The sequence below is a fragment of the Anneissia japonica genome, unplaced genomic scaffold (genome assembly GCF_011630105.1).
Source record: "Anneissia japonica isolate Jap-2015-1 unplaced genomic scaffold, ASM1163010v1 scaffold182290_len579_cov93, whole genome shotgun sequence".
NCBI lineage: Eukaryota > Metazoa > Echinodermata > Crinoidea > Comatulida > Comatulidae > Anneissia > Anneissia japonica.
The window spans coordinates 1-579 of record NW_022724279.1 but is presented as its reverse complement, the minus strand read 5'-3'; the positions used below and the strand labels follow the sequence as shown (position 1 = coordinate 579).

Here is a 579-nt window from a genome sequence, read left to right as displayed (position 1 = left end):
AACAGTTGTAGTTATTGTTGGTTTTGGAAATGTGATAATTGTTGTTTTTTCTGTGTGTGGTTTAACTTCTGTTACTGTAGTTACAAATGGAGTTGATGTTGTTAAACCTGCAGCAGTAGTTATTGCTGGAGCTTTCGTGGTTGGACCTACAACAGTCGTACTTGCTGGAGCTGATGTTGTTAAGCCTGCAGCGGTAGTTATTGCTGGAGCTTTTGTAGTTGGACCTACAGCAGTCGTACTTGCTGGAGCTGATGTTGTTAAGCCTGCAGCGGTAGTTATTGCTGGAGCTTTCGTGGTTGGACCTACAGCAGTCGTACTTGCTGGAGCTGATGTTGTTAAACCTGCAGCGGTAGTTACTGCTGGAGCTCGTGTGGTTGGACCTACACCAGTCGTACTTGCTGGAGCTGATGTTGTTAAACCTGCAGCGGTAGTTACTGCTGGAGCTTGTGTGGTTGGACCTACAACAGTCGTACTTGCTGGAGCTGATGTTGTTAAACCTGCAGCGGTAGTTACCGCTGGAGCTTTCGTGGTTGGACCTACACCAGTCGTACTTGCTGGAGCTGATGTTGTTAAGCCTGC

At 47.2% G+C, this 579-nt stretch overlaps 1 protein-coding gene across 1 annotated transcript; it reads right to left on the bottom strand.

The window, feature by feature from the left end:
- Window positions 1-3: 3 nt before the first annotated feature.
- LOC117112491 (lysostaphin-like) lies at window positions 4-573 on the bottom strand (the record flags this gene model as incomplete). The annotated part of the gene is made up of 1 exon (XM_033255579.1): window positions 4-573. A coding segment is annotated over one exon (570 nt), but the record flags the coding sequence as incomplete, so codon positions are not given.
- Between the last annotated feature and the right edge of the window lie 6 nt (window positions 574-579).